This window comes from Haemorhous mexicanus, chromosome 10, assembly GCF_027477595.1.
Source record: "Haemorhous mexicanus isolate bHaeMex1 chromosome 10, bHaeMex1.pri, whole genome shotgun sequence".
In the NCBI taxonomy this organism is placed as follows: domain Eukaryota; kingdom Metazoa; phylum Chordata; class Aves; order Passeriformes; family Fringillidae; genus Haemorhous; species Haemorhous mexicanus.
Genome location: NC_082350.1, coordinates 7,299,253 through 7,320,343, shown reverse-complemented (window position 1 = coordinate 7,320,343; position 21,091 = coordinate 7,299,253). Strand labels below are relative to the sequence as shown.

Sequence of the window (21,091 nt, the reverse complement as noted above, 5' to 3'; positions counted from 1 at the left end):
GTCAGGATGCACCAGACAGTGTCCTCAGCCAGGCAGGAGTAAGGGGACCACTTGTGCCTTGCTGGGTGAGGGAAGGGACAGTGTTCTCTTTAGTCACTGGTGACAGAGCAGAACCAAGTGTGTCCCTGATCTAGGGACTCAGTTCTCTGCTCTGGCTGCAGAGGTTGGCTCCTGTTTGATCTGACACATTCCATGCAGCTCCTGCCCTGGGCTGCACCTGCCCAGTTCCCTCACTGGGCAAGTTCCCTCTTACAGGGACTGGCCATGTGCTTATCTGAGGGGGCCTCACAAATCCACAGGGAACTCTGCATTCCCCTTTGTCCAAAAGCTGCTGTTTGCTGGTAATGGGGAATTCCATTGTAATGGGACCTCAGGATTCAAAATGTTTCATCACGGCTCAGATTTGGGGCAGCTTGTTTGTGTGTTGGGTTGGGCTTTTTGTTTGCTGTTTTGGGTTTTTTTTTGGTTTTTGTTGCAAATGTCTGAACATGTTCATATTGCTGTACTGTAGAGATGGCATAGAGTTTGCCTTCAAATACCAGAATCAGAAAGGACAAGACTATCCACCTCCTAACCTTGCTTTCCTGGAAGTGCTTAGTGAATTTTCTTCCAAACTCCTGCGACAGGACAAAAAGACTGTGTAAGTAATGCTCTGTTTTCTTCCCTGGGCTCTGTTAATCCCTACACTGTGGGTTTCAGCTCTCTCCTTTGAGGTCTCTGCAATCTAACCAGAGCTGCAGAAAGTCCATGAGACATTTCACATACATACTTACTCATGCTTTTGTGTTTTAAAGTAATAAAAATAAATGGGAAAAGAAAAATCAGACCTGCTACTGAGGTGAGTTTGAGACCTCTCAAAACAATGTTATTTAAAATTTCTCATTGGGTTTTGAAAATAAAAAGTCCTTTTTTAGGCTAGAAGAGAAGAAATTCAACATTATCAGTGCAGGTAATTTACAGGCTGCCACCACTGCAGAATAAAGACTTCTGTCTTTATTTACAGAAATTGTAAACCTGTAGTTTTTTTTTCTTTTAATATATTGGAAGAGGACTCCAGTCAAACATCAGCCAAGCACTATGTGCCCAGTGTAGAACTAAATTCACTGAATAATTTTATGACCAGTTTAAAAGTGCAGTTGCCAAATCTGCTGATTTATGGTTATAGGTGTCTTTCCAATCAATTATGTGACCTCACTGAGTGTTAGTCAAAAAGATCAACTGGAATGACCTCAAGTGACTCTTTCTGTCAGACCTTGCTGTAAGATTTGACAGATGTTTTTCTATGAAGACATTTCTTTTAGAGGGCTTTTCTGTTAGGGTTAACAACTATGAACATTACAGCTTTATCTGTGCAGTAAGAAATGCAGCTTGGTTAACTTTGTATAATTTTTAATGTGTACACACTTGAACCGATTACACTTTTTCATTGTATCAATAATTTCTCAAGTCAGTGAACACTGTAGGACAAATAGTTAAAGGAGCTAGGGAATGGGATGATCCAGTTAGGCTGTCTTGGCACTCCATTTGTGCATCTGCTCTCCATTGTTATATCCTGGAATCTTGTCAGCCTCTATCCTCTTTCTCAGGACAGGACTTAAGGATAACAGGATTTTATGGCTTGTCTTCCTAGCTGAGCTGCTGGTTCTCCTACGTGGTGGTCTAGGTGCCACTGGCACTTAGAGCAGAGTGCTCCACTGACAGGACAGGAGTGGGGTGCTGGATTTGCCCTTTTCTGTAGCTCCTCCAATCCATAGGGACTTCTCCCCCACCTTCCTGCTGTGTGCAGGAAGGTCCATGACCACCATCTGCTGGAGAAGTCCCATGTTCAGGATCACTTCCCTCCCTCCCTGCCCAGAGGCCCTCCCCAGACTCAGAGATGGACTCTTGGCTGCAGCCAGAAGTGCTCTGGGGCCCTGACAGTCTCAGGAACACGTGGCTGCCTGGCTGCCCAGGTTCTCCAGCTTGGCTTCCCTGCCTCAACCCCCAAAACAGCCACCCAAGAGCCTGCAGGTGTCAGGGCATTGCTCCAGAGCACCTTCCTGACAGGGTGCAGCACACACTGCTGTTCCTCAGGGCTTCTCCTTCCTTCTGCTGGGCTGCTTGCTTTTTCCTCTGGGGCTAGAAAAGGGAGAAGCTTCCAGATTGGGAGTGAAACAGCCACACTGATAAAATTTCATTTTCCTAGCCTGTTAATCTGGCTACTCATTTTATGAGTAACCTTCAGAAGTGGTGATAGCCATGTATGGATTTATTCAAATCTCTGGATTTCACATAAAACTGTTCATGTAAGGTGCCAGACTGATACAGCTGGAGAAAAAGAATTTGTACAAACACTCTGTTACAAACCCATTAAAGCAGATACAGGCAGGGAAATCCTGAGGAACTAATTTAGGACAGAATAGAGGAGATTGTCCTTGGAGGCACTTATTTCCATTTACTTCTCTCAAAGACACAGCTGGCTTAGACTGGACCCTGACTTGTGGGTGTCAGGCGAGGTATAGCCTCAGCATGGTTGAGGTGCACTGAGCTCAGAATTGATAGGAACTGCCAGTGTGAATCTCCCCCAAAATGCTGAGCAGAAGATGTCTCAAGTTTGGCATCCAGGCAGTAAAAAGCTCCCGTGTGGTGTCGTTTTCCTCCTTCACAATTTGGCCATAAACATGCAATCTGGTTCTATAAATACAAACTGGAGGCAGAAAAACTTCTTACTTTCCAAGACTCTTCTGCAGGTAGATTCTCTGAAGCCATGAAGCTCTTGAGTGGCACAGTTGGGTACCATAAAATAGAGAATACATTAAGATTTTCCCATTACTGCCAGGTTTGAGAGTTAATATACACATGGAAAAGGGAAGGAGGAAGCACTGACAATATTCAATAAAAGAGTAGACAGGAACCTGCTGTTTCTTGAACAAAGTTATGCCATTCACTGAATCAAAAAACTGATGTGATGTTACCCTCACATGAGCAGTGTGGGCCCTGGGCCTGTTCTGGAGCTGGGCTGTGTAACAACTCCGAGCTGCCATGAGCTAACAGAGGAAACCCCTGCCTTTCCATGTGGAATGTGTGGAGTTGACTCCCACTGCTGGCAACCTGGCAAGGTGGTATTAAAGGAAATTGTGACTGAGGGGTGCAGGAAGTGATGCTGAAGTACCTGAGTTCTCTTACTAAACTTCTGAATGTTTGGCTCTGCAGCCTGAAACTCATTAGAATCACATTTATGTAGATTTGCATGTTCATTTTAGAGATTATTTCTGGTTCCATAATTAGGTAATCAGTGGAAAAAGAAAACAGTTTCTATGTCCTCCACACCAGGAGGGAGTTGTTGGTTCCTCCTTTCAGTTAACATGTGTGCACTGGACTTTTTTCATGGCAGTGGACCAGGTGTTCAAATTTCTTATGGAAAAATAAATGCCTGCATTTGCCTAACCCCCATTTCTCTTGTTCCAGGATGCCAAAGGACATCCTGCATCCTTGCAGCAGTGGCTCTGATGCAGCCTGGCTGCTGACACAGTGGCCACAGCGGTGTCTGTGGGGAGATTGCTGCACTCTGTAGCCCCTGTCTTTCCTTTCCAGGCACACCTACTTGGAGAAGTTCCTGACAGAGCAGATGATGGAGAGACGAGAGGACGTGTGGCTGCCGCTGATCTCGTACCGGAACTCGCTGGTGACGGGCGGCGAGGACGACAGGATGTCGGTGAACAGCGGCAGCAGCAGCAGCAAGGCCTCCTCCGTGAGGAACAAGAAGGGCCGACCCCCCCTCCACAAAAAGAGAGTGGAAGGTTAGTGAGGGCACAGGGCTTTGGCTTTCTGGGCACTCAGGAGAGTATCCAGAGGAGAGGGGGCTTTACCAGTTCATGCAGAAATACGTGATATGTTCTGGATGTGGCAGAACCAAGGCATCTCTTCTGCTGGTTCTGTCAGGCCTGGATGTGTCTTTAGGGGAGATACCACCAGAGCCCCCTGTTCTTGTTTGCCTTGACCAAAATTGGCAGTCAGAACTGTTAAAAGCTGTTCCTGCTGCTGGAAGAGGTGTTTGTGGAATTACCTGCTCTTTCTCACTCCTGGACTGCTGGATTTCTGCCTGTGGTTCCCTCTGGGGAGTTGTTAATTCTCAGGGATTTGGAACAGATTCCAGGCAGAAATTCTGATAACAGATCTCTGCTGTTGCAGGGCCATTGGGAACACTAAAAAGACACCATTTTTGTTTTAAATAGTACTGATACCTAGTGTTGTCTGCATTTACTCTTTCTGAAACCTCAGATGTGTTCATCAGGAATCTGGCTGTGATTGCAAATTTCTTGCAAGGCTGCATCTGTTCCTGGTCAATCTGTGTGCTGTAGTGTGGACTTTTGTGAAAACTAATTTGCTGTTCCACTATACAGTACGTGTGAGTGGGATCTTAAACTTCAGGATTTTTTCCAAGTTCAGTATCTATGGCAGTAATCCCTCAGTAAGGAATCTAGTTCCCATTTGCCTGAATATACAGCATATATTTCCCATAATATTCCTCAAAAGTTTGCCCATACAGCCAGGTCCATTCTCCACTGCAGCTCATGGTGAGCAGTGCCTGCACCAAGTCCTTCTCACAGCCAGCCTCAAGTGTAGGTACACAAAATACTGGCTCTGTTTTTCAGGCACTGTTTTTCTTCTTTCAGGAATGCCAAGATTTTCACAGAATTCAGCTTCTGAGACTTTCTTCTTTTCTCTTGTTGCCATTTTCATTCTCTTCTACTGTATTTTACCAATATCTTTTTTTTTTTTACCCTGGGGGGTGTAGTAGCATCTTTGTCTCCCAGTAAGGCAAATCTCAGGCTTAAGATGTAGTTTTTAGTTTTTGCTTATCTCATGCTCTTTTGTGTCACCCTTTCAGTGATCAGTTGAAGGGAGAATTGATTTCCAATACTTTCCATTTGACAATCTCCTTTTTTTTTGTTTTTGTTTCTTTAATTTCCACTCTAAAGGATCTAACAGGAGAAAGGTCACTGCAGAAATTACTGTGGTATCAAAGAACCATATCCAGTCCCTTCTGGTACCTTTCTCACCTAAATCCAGCACAGAGTAGCTTGAAGGACATTCCCTGTTGCTTCTAAGAGGAAATGTGCTCTGTGACATTTCTTCAAGATGCCTTAATAAATCAATATGTTTTTTTTTTTTTTAAATCCTAACATAAAAATGATTGAAAAGTAAAACTGAGAATAAATAGGCAGCTTTTTAAACAATATTTATGCCTAAAGGGTAGTAAAAGGCAATGGAAGGGTGAACAGATCCATGGAGATCCCCATCTATGTTTCTCACCACACATTTCCCGTTAGTAAATCTGAGATCTTGTAATCTCTGTTGTCATCTCCTGTCTTTCACTCCAGCAACTGAATTTTTTCTACGTGTCTCTGGCTTCAAGCTTCCTGCTCTTACCCATTCTCAAGTCCTCCCTCTTCCCTCCTCTCTGCTTTGCTCCCTTCCCAACATAAGCACAGGATCCCAGCTAGACCTTCAGTCATCTTCATCTCATTTTTATTGCTTAAGTGACCCCTCCCTGCTCCACTGCAGTGGTTCTGACAGTTCTAAAGATCTGGAGTGACCAGATTTTGGGGTTTGTGCTCCACCTTGTCTTGTGCACACTTGTTTGAATGCTGTCCTGCATGTGGTCAGAAATGAGCAGTGATTGCAGTGTTCTCCCTGTAGATGAGAGCCTGGAAGGCTCCTGGCTGAACAGGAATGAGAACATCCATACTCCAGGGACACTGCAGACACCTCAGCTCACCTCCACTGTCCTGAGAGAGAACACCAGACAAATGGGAGAGCAGATCCAGGAGCATGAGTCGGAGCAGGGATCTGAACAGGATTTTTTACACAAGTAAGTCTTGGAATTTCAGCATCAAGTACAGTCAGCCAGGCAAAAGAATTGCTTGTGGTTTATAGTGATACTGTTAGCCTGTAGCTCCAGAGGTGCAGTGTTGATTTGCAAAGCCACCTGGAAATGCCTTGACTACAGCTCAGCAATAATTGGATTGTCTTCAGGTCCCAGAAATATATGTTGTAATGGAATAATAGTTTTAACATAAGGAATTTGTACTATCTCATAGTTTTGCATAGCCATGCAGTTCTGGTCATCCTAGTGCTTGTGTCCCAGGCTGGGTGGAATTGTTTCTTTGGAAGACCTGTAGATACCTTTCTCCCCCCACCTGGTATCAGAGTTAAGGTTCTCCAGATACCCTGATATTTTCTAAATTCTAGCTGCTGAGCTAGTAATTCCTGATTTGAGGTAATTGCCCTAAATTATATATTCTTTTTGTCCCTTTGCTCCCATTTTATCACCTCCATTTAGAGGGAAAACATTGGTTATTTTCTGTCAGTGGGTGTTGCCAGCAGGTGCTGCCAGGATGCAGCAGGTGAGCACAGGCTGGCTGTGGGTCACAGGCTGGTGGTGGCATCAGCAGTGCAGCCTGGAAGGTCTTTACATGTGGGTGAGATACTGGCCCCTAAGTTGATCAGGGTATTTGTGTAAAAACCATTTGTTTTTCACATTGTGTGACATTTTTGTCACTTACTAATTTGGATCCATTCTTGCTCATATTCTGCCTCATCTGACACAGTGAAGTACTAGTTAATAATAACAACAAACTTTAGAGGTGCTCCTGTTCCAGGTGCCTGCCCCTCATGAAGGAGCAATGTCAGTGTTTCCATACTTGCTTTTATTGCAACAGTTAATTGATTTTTTTGTGCACATACAGTGAGAGGAGACAGACTGTGGAAGGGAATCCAGAAGATGTGAACAATGATAGATGGGATTTAATTTTCCTAATCTGAAGCGTGGCCAGACACAGAACTTGGAGACAGAAACTGCCCCAGAATAGGCAGCTCAGAACTGATACTGCTGCTGGTTCTAACTTACTCCCTGTGTGTCAGTCCCCAGATGCAGATCTCGTGGCTGGGCCAGCAGAAGCTGGAGGATCTCAATCGAAAGGACAGGACAGGAATGAACTACATGAAAGGCAGAAGTGGCGTAAGGCACGCAGTGTAAGTGCTCACAGGCTGCTGCCCTCAGCAGAACCCTGTGCAGACACCACAGTGAAAGGTTACCTTTCCTGCTGGTTGCCAGTGGTTTCTGTGCCATTTCTCCCTTGTGCTGAGGGCAGAGGGACAGTTTGTAGTGCTGGGATGGATCCAGCCCAGCACTGCCATTCTCTGACTGTGGCCAGACAGCAGGCCCAGTGACAGGGTGCAGTTCCCCATTCCTCAGAGGGGTTCCATGATTTGTGTGCTGTGTAATTCCCTGTGAGCTCTGCCCACAAGCCTGTTCCTGTGTCTGTACTCTCCATCCTTTTTTGCCAAGGTGTCCCCCTGTGCAGTAATGGAGGGAACACATGTGGGTGAACACTGGGGCACCACGTGCTCTGTGCTGATCCCACCGAGTCCTTGAGCATGGGGGCTGGAATCCTTACAGCCTTTGGAATTGGGCTTGAAGGCACTGCTGGGGTCACAGGGCTTTACCAGTGATCCTGGCAAACAGTGTCACTCCTCCTTGGTAAAAGGGCAGGCAAACACAAGAGGAGTTACTGCCCTGTAACAACTTCAGTTATTGGTCATGGTGCTGTCAGTGGGACTTGCTGCTTCAGCCTGGGCCAGGGTTTGGGCAGGGGAGTTTGTGAGATTTTCCTCTGTTTGGTATTCCAGAGAGCCTGTTGGCTTTACCCTCAGCATTAGCATTAAATGATAGGATCTGAGCATTCTTTTTTATGGCAAAGATCAGGGCTGGGAAGTTTTTCTGCCCAGAAATGACTCTCTCTCTCTTTAATCAGACGAGGTCTAATGGAAGATGACGCTGAGCCCATCTTTGAAGATGTAATGATGTCCTCACGAGGCCAGCTAGAAGACATGAATGAAGAATTTGAGGACACAATGGTCATTGATCTGGTCAGTAAATCTTACCAATAGCACGTTTAAAACAGTTGAAAGCTAATTTAAAAGGAATTTTAGAAGTGTAAACAAAAATTTCCAAAATTTTGAGTCTGGCCTCCAGTTGTCTGAACATTACAGTGGAAATGGTGTGAGCACTTCCCAGAGCCTCCAGCTGCAGGCTTGAGCCCAGTGGGTTTGTTCCAGAGCCACACAAGGAGCTTTGCTTAGTGCTCCTTCTTCCCAAGATTGTGTTCTTGGGCAGCTTCTGGCAGCAGCAGCATCACACACCTCAGACTTGTCAGCCCACAAGGATCAGGTTATGAGTTACAGGCTGTGCTGACAAAGCTCTTTATTGCATCGACGATGTGTCAGACTGGCACAGCCAAGGGGTCTCTCTCTTTCCCTTTCCTGGTTAGTTTGATTTTGAGGAGGTGGGCTGGGCAGGGAATCCTTACTCAAGGTCTCAGTAGATCACAGCCAGAGTCCTGCTGGCACAGCAGGAGGAAGCACAGGCACTGGTGTGTGGATGGGAGCTCCTTAAACAGGAACTGCTCCCAAACAGGTCCCATCATCAATGGCAGCCTCAGTCCCTTCCAGTTCTGCGCTGACTGCTGGGAGAAGTTCCTTGCAGCACTTACAGCCTTAACTGGCCTCCCTTCTGGAAAGACTCCTACCTTGTAAAAGAGGATAAAGGAGCAGTTTGCTTTACACACTTCACCATTTTTATGCCTTTCTGTTTCTCCTTTCACATCCAAACAACAAGCCCTAAGTAATATTAGGACCGGGCTACAGTGTCTTGGGAAAAGTTGCTCCATACTGAGGTTATTTCCAGCACTCATGTAATCACCAAGTAAGTAACATCCAAGGCAAGGAAAGGAAGGAGTTGATCAAGGCAGTGAGGCTCACACTCTTGTGCTCGTGGGGAAGGACACCACAAAGCATTTAAGCCTCAGAAATATTTCAATATCTTCCATACCCTTTTGTTGGTAAATCCATTTTTGACTATGTCAGAGCTCGTTTCACTATGAACTTAAAGCATAAAGAGAGTTAAGGAGTTTCTGTGCAGTCTGGCCTACAGTCCCAATATGGAAACATTCCTAAGTCAGTGAGAACTTTGAGCAAGTCCTTAACTATGAGCACAGAGTCCATCAGCTTTTACCCCATTCTTTCAACAATAAAAGAGTCGAGGCAGCGCTGTCCTGTTTTGGCACTGGGGGTGGCCTGTGGCGGGCAGGGCTCCCCGTGCCCCGTGCTGTTCCAACTCCCGTGTGTTGCAGCCGCCGTCGCGGAACCGGCGCGAGCGCGCGGAGCTGCGGCCGGACTTCTTCGACTCGGCGGCGATCATCGAGGACGATTCAGTAAGGCCCAGCTCGTTGTGCTTGCTTTGAGCTCCGCTCGTGTCCCACCCCTCGTAACCGCTGTCTTTTCCCCCTTTCCAGGGATTTGGCATGCCCATGTTCTGAAGTCTGGCGAAGACCTTTTACAAACTTGGAACTCTATTGTTTAGAGCTAGAGGCCTATATACTGTGATAGCTTGTATGAAAACCACATTTTTGATGTGATACGGTTTGATTTTTAACCAAATGATTGAGGTCAACCCCTTGGTGTAGTGACGGAGAGAAGAGGAGCTTCTTAATGACACACGGGAATGTTGGCCAATCCAGTCACCTCAGAAGGGCTGACCTAAAAAATCATTTGTATCCCTGTTCTTGACTGTCCTAATACGGATTTTTTTTTTCTGGATGAGGAGGAAGTTTTAAATTGTTAAGACAGCTGTCAAAATAAACACTGTTCTACATATGTTTTCTGAAAACAACATTGAGTGAAAACAGAACTTTTTTAACTTTATTTTTCTGCTGTACAATTTAAAACAGTTTTAACATTTGCCTTTTTATGTTTTCAAAGCTAGCCATTTTTATTAAACCTATGCCTATCAGCCACTGACTAGCAAGGCTGCTGTAAGCAGGTCGTTCTGGCTACGGAAAAGTGTTTTGGAACACACTGGATTTGATTAACATTATGGTACGCTTATGTCCTCTCATAGGCATGGAGAAGAACACTCTCAGAGAAGAGGTTAGAATTCTAATGACGTGCATCTCTGCCAAAAAATTTCAGATTCTGATATGATAAACCCAGATTTTATACTCTTGAGAAGATTTATTTTTATTTATAATGGGACATAAAGTAAGAGATGTCCATGAAGCCACTTTTCCAACAGATGCTGTGTAACATTCATTTTATATAGCACATGGGGACACAAAACCAGTAAATTTTCTATTGGTACTTGCTCTGTGCATTTTTAGCAACTTATACCAGCAAATAAAGTATTCTCAGTAAAACACACAAATGGTTCTCAAGTAATCACTTTGCTGTTTTTACTACCTACTTCAAGCCTGCCAACACAAGGTACATAAACAGCAACTTTCCTATTAAAAAAAAATAGTTCAAGGGTGGGGGAAAGGATCACTTTAGCATACTAAAAGTAATTTTAACTGTACCATAAAACAGAGTCTACTTTCCATGCCGTAAATACCCTTTTCCGCTATTTTTGTAAATTAATTTTGCCAGTTAGAAGTACTGTATGTGCTGCATAGAAATTTGTGCTTAGATGGTGAAGTTCTTAAGCTTACAATGGACTACAGCTACATTTTCAGTGTTAACTGTGCATATTGAGAGTAATTCTTTGGAAAAAATATGATTTTTCAAAAAAGCTAAAAACATCAAAAAAATTCCAAAAAAACCCCAAAACATTCTCAGCTAATTCATTGTACTAAGATATTTTTCAATGTCTTCAATAATTTGGAATTTCATTATGCTTCGATTTTATGACTCAATGTAGTAGCTGCTCCTTACCCAGCATGGCCTGGCACCAGCAGTGCTGGCCCTCTACAGCTCCAGATCTCCAACAATTGGCCCCAAAACCTTCATCTTTCTGCACTCAGTAGCAGTTGGGATACAAAGCAGACTGACCCACTTGAAGCACAGCAGTTTCAGAGGTGCTTTGGTTTTATCAACTGCAGAATAATCACTGAACTTTTTTCTGTTTCAAGCTTACTGGATACCAGCCCAACCTCAGTGCCCAGCATGGGCAGGGAAAGAGCCCAAATTCACCCAGCCCAGCACCTCACCCAGCTGAGCTCGGCTCTCACAACACGTGCAGTTCTCAGACACGGTTGCCAAAAATGTTTGACCAGGTAATTCAGCCATTCCTTAGTGTGGGTTGGGGATCTATTAATCCAAGTAGTAGCTGGAACTTTATAAACCCTGTTACCTCCCTCTGTGCACCCCCACGGTCTGGGGGCAGGAATGGCTGCAGGACCTGTCCCAGGATCACTCTGTGAGCATGGTGGCACAACAGATGCTGCCCAGTTTGAGTCAGAGTCTCAGACAAACCTTGTGCTTCACAGTCCTCTGTGTGGAAAACTGATTCCTAATTTAACATTGTAGAATACTGTATAACAAACATTTATTATCATGGTACCTGCAATGGGTCTCCAGTTCAGTTTGCAGTCAATAGGTTTTTGTATTATGAGTGTCTCCTTGATTGGTTTTGCTAGTAATTCTGTAAATTGTACATTTACAATATGAGGTTTTTTTTTCCTTTTGTACAATTTAAAACTGATGCTTCACCTTTCATTTAATAAACTATTCAAAATCATGAGTATGATGAGCACCCTCTTCACTATAGTTTTCTTTTAAGTGCTTGTTTGGACCATCGCATTTTGTCATCCCACGTAGTAGGAATGCAAGGAATTATTAAAGGCAAAACTGACAGGTAGCTTTCATGTAGTCCAGGCTTCACAACCAGACCTGTACCCCACTCCCTTACCCACTCAGCCTCAAGAGTAATGGAAACCCTCTCTGGGCTTCTTTCTCCCCTCCACCATCATCTGGTTTGGCTGGGGGGATAGAGGGGTGGTGAATGTGGATTGCTGTAAATCTGGGAAGGCCCCACACCAGATGCAAGAGCTGCACTGCTTAAACTTACTTACAAATTCTTGAAATGCCACAAGGTTTGAGAAGAATTTCTCTCTTCTGCCCTATACCTCTGAAGTGACCTGGAGTCTTTGGGAAGAAACTGCCATGGGAAAGCAGCTGGGCTAAATGGAGTTTCACAGATTCCTGAAATAAAATGTCCATGTTACTCCCATATCTCAGGAGCAAGGTACTATTTTTGTCCAGCCCATGAAAGATTTCATCTCTGTAGTGCTAAAGAAAACTGACTGCTTTATCACCTGGCCCACTTCCTGAGGAAAAATCACTGGAGTCATGAAAAGGAACAAGATGCAGCAGCTGAGGCACAGGGATGATTCAAAGTCTCAACTACTCCCAAGACACAGCCTGAAAGCTCAGTCTCCAACTGCTTGTAAGTTATGGCAACTCCTGCACTGAGGAGCACAGTAAGTAACTTGCCTTGCTGCTAAGTTCAAGGGCTACACACTATTTAAGGGATTTTATTTTGTACCTCTTGTTTTTTTAGGTGCCTGGACTTCAAGGAAATTCTCAGAAGCCTCATCAGAGCAGCTTTCAAGCCTGTTTCCAGCATGTCCTGGTAGAGCAACTGCCTGTTTGGAAATGGAGAGGATCTAAAAGTCCAATTCTTGTGCTGGCAAGGGATGGGAGACAGGTTGGAGTCTGTAGCAATACTGAGGTTAGGAAACAACTAACAAAGCTATACTTTCCTGGATTGTCTCCTTCTGACTCTGGGCAAGCTGAAGAAGCTGTGTATGTATCCCTTCACCTATCATAGCTTCTGCCTCTAAACCTGCTTTACCTTTGGAAAATCTTCTTGGGCATTATAAACCCTTACAGTTTTCTCACAGTTAACTAAGAACTCCCACCATGGCCATGATACCCACCACAGTAACATTTGGATTTATCTTCCCCTGTTGCTGCAGCTGGCTCTGTTCCCTGGGACAGCACCCAGAGCCTTTTCATGCTGAGGCACAGACATGTGCCACAGCCATGACAGCCAGTGTGTCTGCAACCTGAAGGTGCTGCCTCCCATGCATCCAAAAACCTGGGGAGCTGGAACTCCTACTTGTAATGCTCCTTTTATATTGTGCTTTTAGATGATGTTTAGCTGTTGCTTTTCCCCCCCCAGGTAGAGGCTCAGGCTCTACAGCTCTACTCACTGCACTTCCCTTGGAAGAGAAGCTGCCTGGGACACGGCCATCCTACCTCTCTCCTCCTTCAGGCCCGTGCTGGGGAGGGAGCAGCAGCAGCTGCAGTGCAGGTAGGGAGGCTCTGTCACACAACAAATGGCAGTTACTCAGGGCAGCCAGGTGATTACAACAGCAGCACTAAATGTGACAGTGGCTGTTCCTCACTGCCCTGGGGCTGGAGGGAAGTTGCAGCCCAGAGCTGATCAGAGTAACACCTCCTGCAGTGGTTCCTGGCAAGGCTGGCAAATAATCCCAGAGCAAGGAGGCTGGAAGGAGCCTCTGGAGGTCTCTGTTCCAGCCTCTGCTGAGGGAGGAGGGTGTGCATGTCCCACCAAAACTGCCCTTTTTTGTCTGCTGTTCTTAAGAGTGGATGGGCTGTGCCTTCCCCTGTGCCACCCACCTCTGTCCTGGGGCTCTGAGACCCAGCTGCTGCAGCCAGCAGGGAAAAGCTGCCACAGGCCAGACTAAGAGAGGAACAGAACAGCTGAGTCTGGGATCAGCAGGGCCTGGTCTCCAGGGCACTGAAACCCAGGCTCGGGCTTTTCCTCTCTGAGTCAGTGGTGGAGTCAAGAAATGGAGTCAGACTCCAAAGTCTGTGGCCAGTGGAATACCCTTGAACTCCACAGGGGTCCAACTTCCCAGCAGTGGGGAGGTGGGAGGTAGCTCAGGCAGGACTGAGCCACCTCCAGGGCCTATGGAATGAGGGAGCCAAGGAATGTTTGACCTTGAGCAATTAGTAACAGCTCACCTGCAGCAGGCAAGGCAGGATGTGTTGAGTATTAACCACCAAGAAAGGGTTTAGAGAGGTGAGCTGGTCAGACCCCCGGATTAAATATATGCTATGATTTATTGATGATTATTGGCAAAAATCAAAATTGAAAGAACTATTTCTATTGCCAAGCAGACCTCCATTAACCGGAGTTAACCAGAACTCGTATTCAGAATGTCTCTCAGCATGGGCAGCCCCTGCTCACCCTCACAGTGGGATGTTGGCATGTTTCTTCCAAGGACTGGACTGGGATTTACTGGCCAGTACATCGAGGTCATGGCAGATGCGTGTGCGGGTGGTGGACGGCTGGATGATGTCATCAACAAACCCTGCAAAAGATTAAAACTAAAAATCCCCTTGACCTGACCAACCATGAAGTGTCTGCCTCCCAGCCTTCTGTATCTAGGCTAACCCACAAGTTAGCAAAATCAAAACAATGGCTGGAATAAATAAGTTCACAAGTTATAAATTAACTACATTTAAAATAGACTGCGAAGGAAACATTCCTGAGTCTATTTTTTAATTCTGAATATAACTTGCCTTTCAGAGCACAGTTACTGCTCCAAAACTGGAAGCAGAAACAGTGGAAAAACTTAAGAACTGAGAGTTCTGGAGAACAGAACTGGCCCTAGTCTTTCTTAAAGCCACTGCTTTGCATTGAGAGCTGTGTAACAGATTGTCAAAGCACCTGTGCTATAAAGGAAAAGACTGAATTTTGAGACACCTTCTACTATCTACATCATTGAAAATGCACTTTGCAGAGCAGTCCCTGCTTTTCACCAAGCTCTCTGCAGCTGAAGATGTGTCCCATGTCCAGATGTTGTCCACATGCACAGGTTGTGATTAAGCATCACCTTTCTAACTCAGACACAACTATCTTACCTAAATAACTTAATTGTTAGCAAAAGGTTGACTCAATAGCACAACTTTATCTCCATGCAATGGCAAACCAAGTGAAACACAGTGTGGGAGACAACCATACCTCTTATGGCAGCAGGGAAAGGGTTTGCAAACTTATCCACATACTCCTCCTCTGCATTTGTCTCCTTTCCTCTGAAGATGATCTGGACAGCACCCTGGGAACAGAAGGGCTCGGTCAGTGACAGTCCCTTAGGCCACGCCCTCCAGGTGAGTGCATGGGAGCATCCCCCTGCCTACAGCCCCAGGACAGCCCACAGTGCTGGCATGGCACTGGTGCTGCTGGCAGTGAGAAGGGCCTGGACTCACCTTGGCTCCCATCACGGCCACCTCAGCTGTGGGCCAGGCGTAATTGACATCTCCTCGTAAGTGCTTGGAGCTCATCACGTCGTAGGCACCTCCATAGGCCTGAGACACAAACCAGGGCATCCACTCCAGGAGTGGCCTTGCAGCAGCAACAGCCTGCATTGCTCCTGCAGCTTTTTCTAGTCCAGAGACAAGCAGCTGAGGCTTTTAACTGAAGGAGAGCATGAGCATCTCCACTTTGTGGCAGCAATCTCCTAGGAATAGACACCACTTCAACTAGAGCCCCAAAAGAGCAAGGAAGGGGGCTGCTGACAAAGCCCATTCTGCAAGGCAGGCAGGGAGGGGTCAGTCTGTATCCAGACCAGCAGGCCTCAACCTGCACCCTGCACATGCACACAAACCAGCCAGGCAGTGTACTTCTGGAATTTCCTGGCCAAGGAATGCAGCACTCAGCCTCTGCAGTGCTCCACTCTGGAACTGGAAATGCTCCAGACAGCAGTGATGAACAGATACTGCAGGATTGCAGAGCAAGCTGCAGTGCAGTCCCTGTCAGGGCAGTACTGAACAGTGTAGCAGGGCTGCAGGATTGACAAGTACTGCATGGAAATACTTGGAAAAATCAGAGAAAGCAGAGGAACAGAAAGTTCTTGATTTTTGCCGTGATAAGCCAAAAGTGTATCAGAAAAACGAGCAGGAGGGGCAGGCAGCAAAGAGAAGGCTAAGGTTGTAAGGTGCCAGCCCCAGAGCTTATGGCAGTAGGGTGTCAGGTACCTTCTGGAGAAAGGAAGATGAGGTAGAGCATAGCAGAAGTCTGGGAAGGAAAAGAAGCCACATGAGTGTTCAACCTGCAGACAGCAGAAGACAGATCCAGCCAGTGCTGGGTTTGCAGAGGGAGACTCAGGAGGCAAGATGGGAGAAAGCAGAATTGCTGCAAACAGATGGCATGTCCTTAGTGAGACAGGCTGGGTGACACGGGACAAGTACTTGAGTGAAGGCATTCCAGAAAGAAAGCAGGGAGCAGAAATTGGAAATTCCAGATTGGTACAGAGACAAGAGGAAGGAAGGAACTAAGGTAGTGGTCTGGGAATAGAAGTGGCCTCTCGCAATATTATACAAAGAGGTGTTACCAAATGGGACAAACAGAGATGTGACAATGATAGAAAGCACCACTGGGACACACAGACAAAGTCTGGTTTAACTAAAATTGCCACTAGTTTAGGAGGAATTCTGGAAGATCTCCATGGAATTTGCCAGCTTACCTTTCTAGTGATGACAGTGATCTTAGGCACAGTTGCCTCTGCAAAGGCAAAGAGCAGCTTGGCACCGTGACGTATAATCCCTCCGTACTCCTGAGCAGTGCCTGCAAAGGACAGGGAATTGCTTCATTCCAGGGAATTCACACAACCCCATCATCCGTCACCAGGAGCAAACCTGACCACCACCACAGCCATGTTAATACCCTGGAGAAGATCATGCCAGGCAGTGTTCTCTGCAAGATACTGAGCAACTCAAAAATCAGAGCAGCAGCTGTTCGTATGGAAGGTCAGAGAAGCAAAGCTCAGCTAGATGGGACCTTCCTAGGAACAAAATACCTTTAGAGCATTTTCAAGACTCCAGATGTGAGCAGCAGTAGGAAACAGAATTTGTTACTTAATCTGAGATTTCTAATGCCAATGGGCTAATCTTGCCAAATTCCTTAAAACACAGCAGTTTTTGGATCATAGTCAAACCTCAAGTCTCATCTCTTCAGGTTCGTCTTTTTTTTTCTTCAGTTTATCTTCTTTCAAACCAACATTTTATTGTGCAGTATCAATCAATACTTATTGTGCAGTATCAAGTCACTACTTTGAATTAGCTATATGGAAATAGTTCTTGGATTCTGAGCAACTGCTCAAATCTGGATTGCTGGAGTGTCTGCTTACACCAAGCCACTGCCTGGTCCGTACCAGGGGAGGTGGCTGAGCCTACACTGGGGAGAAAGGAGAGGAACTCCTGGTTAAAACGTGCCAACTCCATTGTGTTAAAGCAGGAACTGGAATGCTGAATAGTCACATTCTGATGCTTTGAGAACTGCAGAGGCCTCAAGGTAAACCATGGTTTATACAACAGTATTAACATTAGATTTGATTGTATAACATTAATAGTCCTCTCTCAACCTGTTTTGTAATGGGTCATTTTAATATTACCTGCTGAGAGAGCCTATGCTGAAAGCAGGCTCATCACAGCCCTTTCCTTACTGATGTGCCTCTAAACACAGGCATTTTCCACGGAGAAGTGCCTTGGAGCATCAAAGAGGCTTTAAAGAAGCCTGAGCATGAGGCAAGCACATTGTCCTTTACCTTTATCTTGGAGTTTTACATCACTGGAACCTAGGAGCTGGAAGCTATTTTTCTGTATCTTTTCTGTCTTTCTGGTTTTCTCCCTTCCTTCTTCTCTCTTCTTACAGAATGTGACATTGAATGGGTTTAAAGGTTTTCTATGTTCAGTGGTCTAAGTCTATGTTGTGATAAGTGATCTTATGCTGCATTTACTGTTTTGCTAATGTTCCTTCATTTTCTATAGTTTTTCAGTAAACTTTAGTAGTTTTTATCTCTTGTGAATAATTGGTTGGGATTTTCTCCTTTGTGTCTACCCAGAGCAAAAGAACCTTGGTTTAGCCCTAGGTCTGAGAGACAGGGCTGTAACAGCTCCTCTGGGCAGCAGGTGTGCAGCAGGTGGAGGAGGCAGCTTTTCCTGCTGCAGCAGAGCTGAAGAGCAGCACGTGCCAGGATCAGCTGAGGGACTGCAGCAGATGTGGGTGGAACATCCTCAAGTGGCCCCGGCTGCCACTGCTCCCTTCCCAGAGCCAGTGGTGCCAGCTCTGCCCTCATCCTGTCCCACGGGCAGGGAGACAGCACTGGACTGCCTCCCCTGGCCCAGCAAGAGCTGTGCAGAGCAAACAGCACCTAAAAACACAGCTCAGCATTTACCTTGGTATAATGCCACCAGTGGGACTTCACACCACTTACAACAAGGGCACATCTCCAGGGAATGCAGGTTTTTTCCTTGCACAGGTCACAGTCACAGCTTTTGGCAGTAGGACAGAGCTTTCCAGTGCATGGTATCCCCAAGCCTGGCCCTGGCAAACTGGCCATCCCAGTGTCTCTGCCAGGCTGCTGGAGACTGCAGTATTACCTGACTGTGTGATGTGTCTCTCTCCTTAGGTAACTCCAGCAAAGCCCTGTGACTCCTGAACACACTGGTTAGTTAGGCACTATTTTGTTTTCCTACAATTTTTTGCACATTTCACTATCCTTTTGTGATGACTACTGTGGTTAGAATACAGAATTTCTGTCCCAAAAAGTGGGATTTTAAAACCTGGGTTAAGTCTACTGTAGCAAAGGTCTTCTCAGAGTTCTGAAAATGGATTTTTAGCACCAACACCACCATGCACCACGGGAACTCTAAGGATAAGGCATACCTGGCAGAAACCCAGGAACATCCACAAACGTGATCAGGGGGATGTTGAAGGCATCACAGAACCGAACAAAGCGGGCTCCTTTCACAGAAGAATTTATGTCTAAGCACCCTGAGGGTAAGAACACAGAAGAAGGGGTTAGCAACTCCAGGGATCTGCAATAATTCAAGGTAACTCAAACCCACACTATTTTAGCTGTATTGTCTTCATAAAGGAAAAGCTTATCTGTAGATAACGTGGAGATAATCTGCCATGAAGCTTTCCTGGTTAAGAACTAAGATCACAGAACAAGCTACACTCAAAGGCTCATTTAATTTTTCTGACCCTGTGTGCAAAGACTTTCTATCCCAAAACATAACAGTTTAATTTAAAATATTTTTCTGTAACTTTCTCTTCATTACTATTTTTCAGATCAGTCATATTGAAAAGTTACAGAGTTCTCCATTAAAAAACCACAGACATTAAACAGTCCAATAATTTTTTTTGAGAAAGATCAGCATTTCCGGTACACACACTGTGAAGTGTTTCTGTTTCAGTGCCATTTAGAATTATATTATGTACAACTATATTTAAAACAAAACTAATTTTGTATTAAAGCCTCTATATGAACTGTTAAAATAAGTTCTTGAAATTTGAAATGCTAAATGAAGGTTAAATTTATATTAAAACCTTCTGTCTAGTATCTTGATGGTCATATCTTGTAGAGATGAAAAGAATGAAACACCACACTGGGTCATCTGATTTTCCCAAACAAATAGATATAAGAATTAAAAACAAGGAGAAAACTAGAATGTTCTGACTGGGGAACGTCACTTCAGGTATTACTGAGTAAGGAGAGAAAGCAAAATCCCAGGACAGTTAAGAAGGGTGATCTTAGCTAGAGCTGCACATTGTACCTTCAGATCCAAACCATGTGAGGTCAAGAGCTCCACACTTGTGCATCTGAAGGCTTTGCACTGTTCAGTTACAGTGAGACAGCAAAGTCCCCTGACTCTGCAGCTGAGTTTTAGGGATTTTACTGCAGTGGAAGGACATGTGCAGTTTCCATGCTATGATTAACCCAGTTAATGGCAGGCTGCTGCCAAATGAGTGGTGCTCTTCTCCCCACCTCCACCCTCCCACCCCATGTGCAGCTGCTGCTCCTCTTGGGCTGGATGCAGCACCGATTTAATTACCTGGGAGCAAGATCACCTTGTTAGCCACTAAAGAAATGGTTTGCAGTTCGTTTCACAGCTGTATTAGAGTGAGGTTCAAGACAAAGCAAGGGGTGGAAAAACACAGAATGAGTGGAGGAGCACAGAGCATTACAGCTCTGACCTTACACAGCATGCAGAGAAAGAGACAGAGGCACGGCACTGTTAAGAGCCTCACACTGGACTCTAACCTGAGGCTACTTTGGGCTGGTTGCCCACGATCCCAACGGTCCGTCCGTTCATCCTGGCAAATCCAACCACGATGTTCCTGGCGTAGCTCGGCATGATCTCAAAGAATTCCCTCTCATCCACAATCTGCAAAGGAGAGGCAGGCAGAGCCCGTATGAGGCCAAACAGAGGTGCATAAATACACAGGCAAACACAAACTCAGTTACCTTAGTACTGCAACTTTTAAAAGAGTTCAGAACTTGCAGAATTTTGAAGGAAAGAGAGGGAGGGAAACCTTTTAGTCTTTGCAGTCTACATTGCAAGAATTAACTATTCCTACAGAAACTACTAAAACTGTCAGTTAGTTCCTTTCTTCCTGCCTTAGAACAAAATGCAAATCCCATGTTAAGAACTTCTTTCTCACATCTTAATTAATAACAGACTTAAAGACTGATTTCCAGTGATAAAACAGTACTTCCTGGAGCTCAGAAGCTCCCTGTGACACATTTGATGTAATCTCTCTCTCTTGGCAAGCTCAGAGCCCTTTCCTGGAGCAGCCAGCACAGCCCTGCTGCCCCAGGGTCAGTGCTGGGTGTGCCCCAGGGAACGCAGCGAATACAGTGCCCAGCCAGCATCCACCGGGAACCACACACTTGTGTGGCTGCACTTCCCTCGGGCTGGAGCTCAGTGTGTGCCCTGCCAAGGGACAGCCCTGGTGCATGAGGCATGATCAGAACTCAACACGTTCCAGGAGATCAGAATTATCCATGGAGCAGTAGCGACACCTACACATGGCTGCCTGGGCTTCCAGCAGGATTCCCCAGTTCCATCTGTTTATGGCAGCTATTCCCATATACACTGCAGTGTGCCAGTCATTTCATTAGCCTCAGTCTTAAAAAAGTTGCGAAAAATTTAAGCAGTATAAAAGTGATGTTATTTCTTTCCTTAATACTTCCCAAAATCTGTGGGAGGGCTTGAGGTTTTCTCCTAATTTACCTAATGATTTCTATTACATGCCACCTTTTAACTTTCATTACACACAGTGCTGAAAGTCACAGTGGAAGAATCCAGGGATTAAAAATACCCTGAGCTTGCTTTTGCCACTAAAATGAGTCTAAATGCAGCCAGTTGCAAACTTTGTAATTTCAAAAAAATAGACATGTATTTTCTTGTACTGCATATGTACATTATCTCTTTAGCATAAACAGGGAAGGGT

The 21,091-nt window shown here is 45.4% G+C and overlaps 2 protein-coding genes across 8 annotated transcripts in view; one reads left to right on the top strand and one right to left on the bottom strand.

The window, feature by feature from the left end:
- STAG1 (STAG1 cohesin complex component) overlaps positions 1 to 10,246 on the top strand; it is a 152,368-nt gene extending 142,122 nt beyond the window's left edge. For both annotated transcript variants that reach the window (XM_059855157.1, XM_059855156.1), the window contains exons 28-34: positions 512 to 640; positions 3,574 to 3,779; positions 5,683 to 5,854; positions 6,907 to 7,017; positions 7,800 to 7,914; positions 9,177 to 9,257; positions 9,339 to 10,246. In XM_059855157.1, the coding sequence (XP_059711140.1) occupies positions 512 to 640; positions 3,574 to 3,779; positions 5,683 to 5,854; positions 6,907 to 7,017; positions 7,800 to 7,914; positions 9,177 to 9,257; positions 9,339 to 9,362 (838 nt within the window). In that variant the 3' untranslated portion in view covers positions 9,363 to 10,246. The remainder of the gene's footprint in view (positions 1 to 511; positions 641 to 3,573; positions 3,780 to 5,682; positions 5,855 to 6,906; positions 7,018 to 7,799; positions 7,915 to 9,176; positions 9,258 to 9,338) is intronic.
- PCCB (propionyl-CoA carboxylase subunit beta) overlaps positions 6,678 to 21,091 on the bottom strand; it is a 38,272-nt gene continuing 23,858 nt past the window's right edge. For 3 of the 6 annotated variants that reach the window (XM_059855163.1, XM_059855158.1, XM_059855162.1), the window contains exons 10-15: positions 19,899 to 20,022; positions 18,518 to 18,625; positions 16,317 to 16,417; positions 15,061 to 15,159; positions 14,816 to 14,909; positions 13,893 to 14,162 (exon numbers count right to left, since the gene is read on the bottom strand). In XM_059855163.1, coding sequence (XP_059711146.1) covers positions 14,041 to 14,162; positions 14,816 to 14,909; positions 15,061 to 15,159; positions 16,317 to 16,417; positions 18,518 to 18,625; positions 19,899 to 20,022 — 648 coding nt within the window. In that variant the 3' untranslated portion in view covers positions 13,893 to 14,040. Of the gene's footprint in view, positions 8,574 to 10,036; positions 12,022 to 13,892; positions 14,163 to 14,815; positions 14,910 to 15,060; positions 15,160 to 16,316; positions 16,418 to 18,517; positions 18,626 to 19,898; positions 20,023 to 21,091 lie in introns of those variants that run through there. The other 3 variants (XM_059855160.1, XM_059855159.1, XM_059855161.1) reach the window with 3 other exon arrangements.